General features: G+C 49.6%; 1 protein-coding gene across 1 annotated transcript; it reads left to right on the forward strand.

Moving 5' to 3' along the window:
* Nucleotides 1-1,833: 1,833 nt before the first annotated feature.
* On the forward strand, nt 1,834-2,983 carry LOC135393074 (uncharacterized). The gene is made up of 2 exons (XM_064623643.1): nt 1,834-2,197; nt 2,317-2,983. The coding sequence occupies exons 1-2, from the start codon at nt 2,018-2,020 to the stop codon at nt 2,932-2,934; spliced, it is 798 nt and encodes a 265-aa protein (XP_064479713.1). The 5' UTR covers nt 1,834-2,017; the 3' UTR covers nt 2,935-2,983.

Here is a 2,983-nt window from a genome sequence, read left to right on the forward strand (position 1 = left end):
CCTCCGGGCTGTTGACCCACAATTCGCATGAACCTTTAAACACGTCACACCTAACCCTTTAAATACCATGCCAATGATGAGGACGGTGCCCAGAAGAAGAACAGTCTCTGTTCGAAATATCGGCGGCTTCTGTCCTGAGGCAACTCCCTTCCTTTTATGCTTTCAGTTTTTCATCTGCTTTATTTTGTCTTTTCCGCTACCAAAAGCGAAATTGATAATATAACATGTGTGCTCCCTTTCGTTTCCTTGGTGGATGGAGACGTCCCCGACAAAAAGGCTGCTACCCGTTTTCACTTGGCAAGCCTACCGAGGGCGGGTATTATCGACCTTGGCCATCAGTTAATCCGCTTTGAAGGCACCAAGTGGGCCTCCTACGCTTATGGTCAAATGATCCAACGAGTCAAATGTTCCAACAGGTCATAAGCTCCAAAAAGTCACGTGACAGGCGAGTCAAAAGCTCCAAAGCGTCAAATGCTCCAACCGCGTCAAAAGATCCACACGGGTTCCGTATTGTTCAATATTATCTCGTCCTCTGAGCGTCAAATGCTCCAACCGCGTCAAAAGATCCACACGGGTTCCGTATTATTCAATATTATCTCGTCCTCTAACCAACTTTCTAGCGATGCCTTGTACCAGAAAGTTTTTTTCTTTTTTCGAAGAACAACATCCAGTGAAACTCAAGTCGAAACGGTAACGTACTCTTCAGTGTTTTCGTGTCCCCTGCCATGTATGTAAACGTGTTAACCTTGGACATGGTCAATGACCGTAACCCCTGAACGACAGGAATGGGCTTATTCTGGGAAGCAGGACGTCGTGTGCAAACTTGGAGTTGAAGTCAGTAATACCGTATTGTTCAATATTATCATGACCCCTGAAAGACAGGAATGGGCTTATTCTGGGAAGCAGGACGTCGTGTGCAAACTTGGGGTTGAACGAAGGGGTATAAAACCTGGACTGGGCGGTCCGAAAACATTCGGGAGCAGAGGTCATCTTCACGGTTCTCGCTGTCCGAACTGCAAGCATACATCCACCTTGATTGCCTGGTTGAATGGACCTCGACTTCGGTGCCCCGACTTTTGTCCCATCCAGTTATCGCTCGAAGCATCAAGTGATTCAGTACCGAAGCAAACGATGGCCAAATGCAGTGTTAGAGTTTGCATTCAAATCTACAAACAAGAAGGACCCCAGTATCCAGTACTACAGGTATGTATAACTTTTAAGTGGACATTCTGATACCGTTATACTAAGTTCGATAGCAGCAGTACTCGGTGTTTAAAAGTTGGTTACCTATATTTTTTTTCTTTTTCTTAGAATGTCGGACCGCAGAGTGAATTCATATTAATGCCGGACGATTCGTGAATGCTTCTTTTACAGATGCACGAGCTGTTATCGCCTGAGCAGGTTGGCGAGGGGAACCAACGAAACCTGGTCTGTTGCCCACGTCACGCTGCAAAACGGCGTCATGAGGACAGACCCGGATCATCCATCGACACCGCACAGCTGTGACCCCGCCGAGGATGCAGAGGCGGCCACAGTCCTTTCCAGGCGTTACATGTATGAAGTCCGAACAGACGTACGGACCAGCAGAAAGAGACCTCGGCAGGCATTCGACGAAGCAGTGTCTGCTGTACAGGTCAGGTTTCAAGATGACGACGCGAGTCTTCAAAATGACATCAAACGCCAGATGAGCACCAGCTACGGTTTTGCCTCCAAAAGACGTGCGTTGTCGCGCAATCGTCACGCAAACATTCCGAAGGGAAACTCCATTGACGCCATACTTCCGGAGCTGCGAATTACGAAGGATGGCCAGCAATTTCATCAACTGGAAGACAAGACTGAAGGGAGGAGACTGCTCGTATTTTACGCCGAGAAGGACCTGGACGCCTTCGCAAACACGGAGTACATCCTGGGGGATGGCAACTTCAAGTATAATCCATCCGAATTTCACAGCCCTGGACAGCTGTACACAATACATGCAATTGTCAAAGGCGAAGCGCACCCCATAGTGTACGCATTGATGCAGGCAACAGATGTGAGAGCGTACCAAGCGGTGTTCCACACCTTGAAGGAGTCCATGGTGCGACGATTTGGTCACGTCGGGAGCCTATCCACTACGGCGACCTGGCTATTTGACTATGAGTCTGCAGCAATACGGGCAGCACTCAATGTGTTCCAGACAGCGACGGGTGAACCCAACGTGAGTACGAGATCAGAGTAGTGTTCTCATCTTATTGGCTATATTGTTCTTGCTGCAACGTATATAAATGTTTCTTCTTATTCCTTATTCCTTTCCTTTCTTCTTCATTGATTACGCAGGTGCGAGGCTGCGCCTTTCACTATGCCAAGGCCATCAACAAGAAGCGAGACGAGCTCGGTCTGAAGGTGTTGTGCAGAGAGAACGCCGAAGTCAACCGATGGTTTGTTCGAGTGAGGCATCTGCCGTTCGTTCCTGACGACTTCCGCCTGGCCTTCGCCGACGACATCCTTTCTGTGAAGCCGGACCTGCCTCCACTACATGCGGCGCGTCTGGCGCTGTTTGACCGGTACTACCGAGCGTACTGGCTCACGAACAGCCTGCTGAAGGACCGCTGGGGACAATTTGGGAACCGAGGACCGAGGACCACAAACCACGTAGAAGGCTGGCACAATGGCCTGCACAGTCGGTTCACGTGTCGTCACCCAAACCTGGCCGAGTTCCTGGAGTTCCTGCGAGTCAGTCAGCACGCCGTGCAAAACAGAGTCCAGGCCCTTCTGTTGGACCCGTTGGCAGTGCCAACCCCGACGTCAGCTGCAGTACGGGAGAGAAACGCGAGCCTATTGCAAGAAATGGACTCCTTCTCGTGGTACTTGAGCACAAGTCCGGTATCTTTTATGGACCTGACCACGTACCTAGACAGAATCGCCTTGGTTGGTGTCCTGCCGTCGGAAAGTTAGCGTCCGCACATTTTGTATCTAATGTAAATATTGTTATATTCCAATTAAA

This window comes from Ornithodoros turicata, chromosome 4, assembly GCF_037126465.1.
Source record: "Ornithodoros turicata isolate Travis chromosome 4, ASM3712646v1, whole genome shotgun sequence".
Taxonomy (NCBI): Eukaryota; Metazoa; Arthropoda; class Arachnida; order Ixodida; family Argasidae; genus Ornithodoros; species Ornithodoros turicata.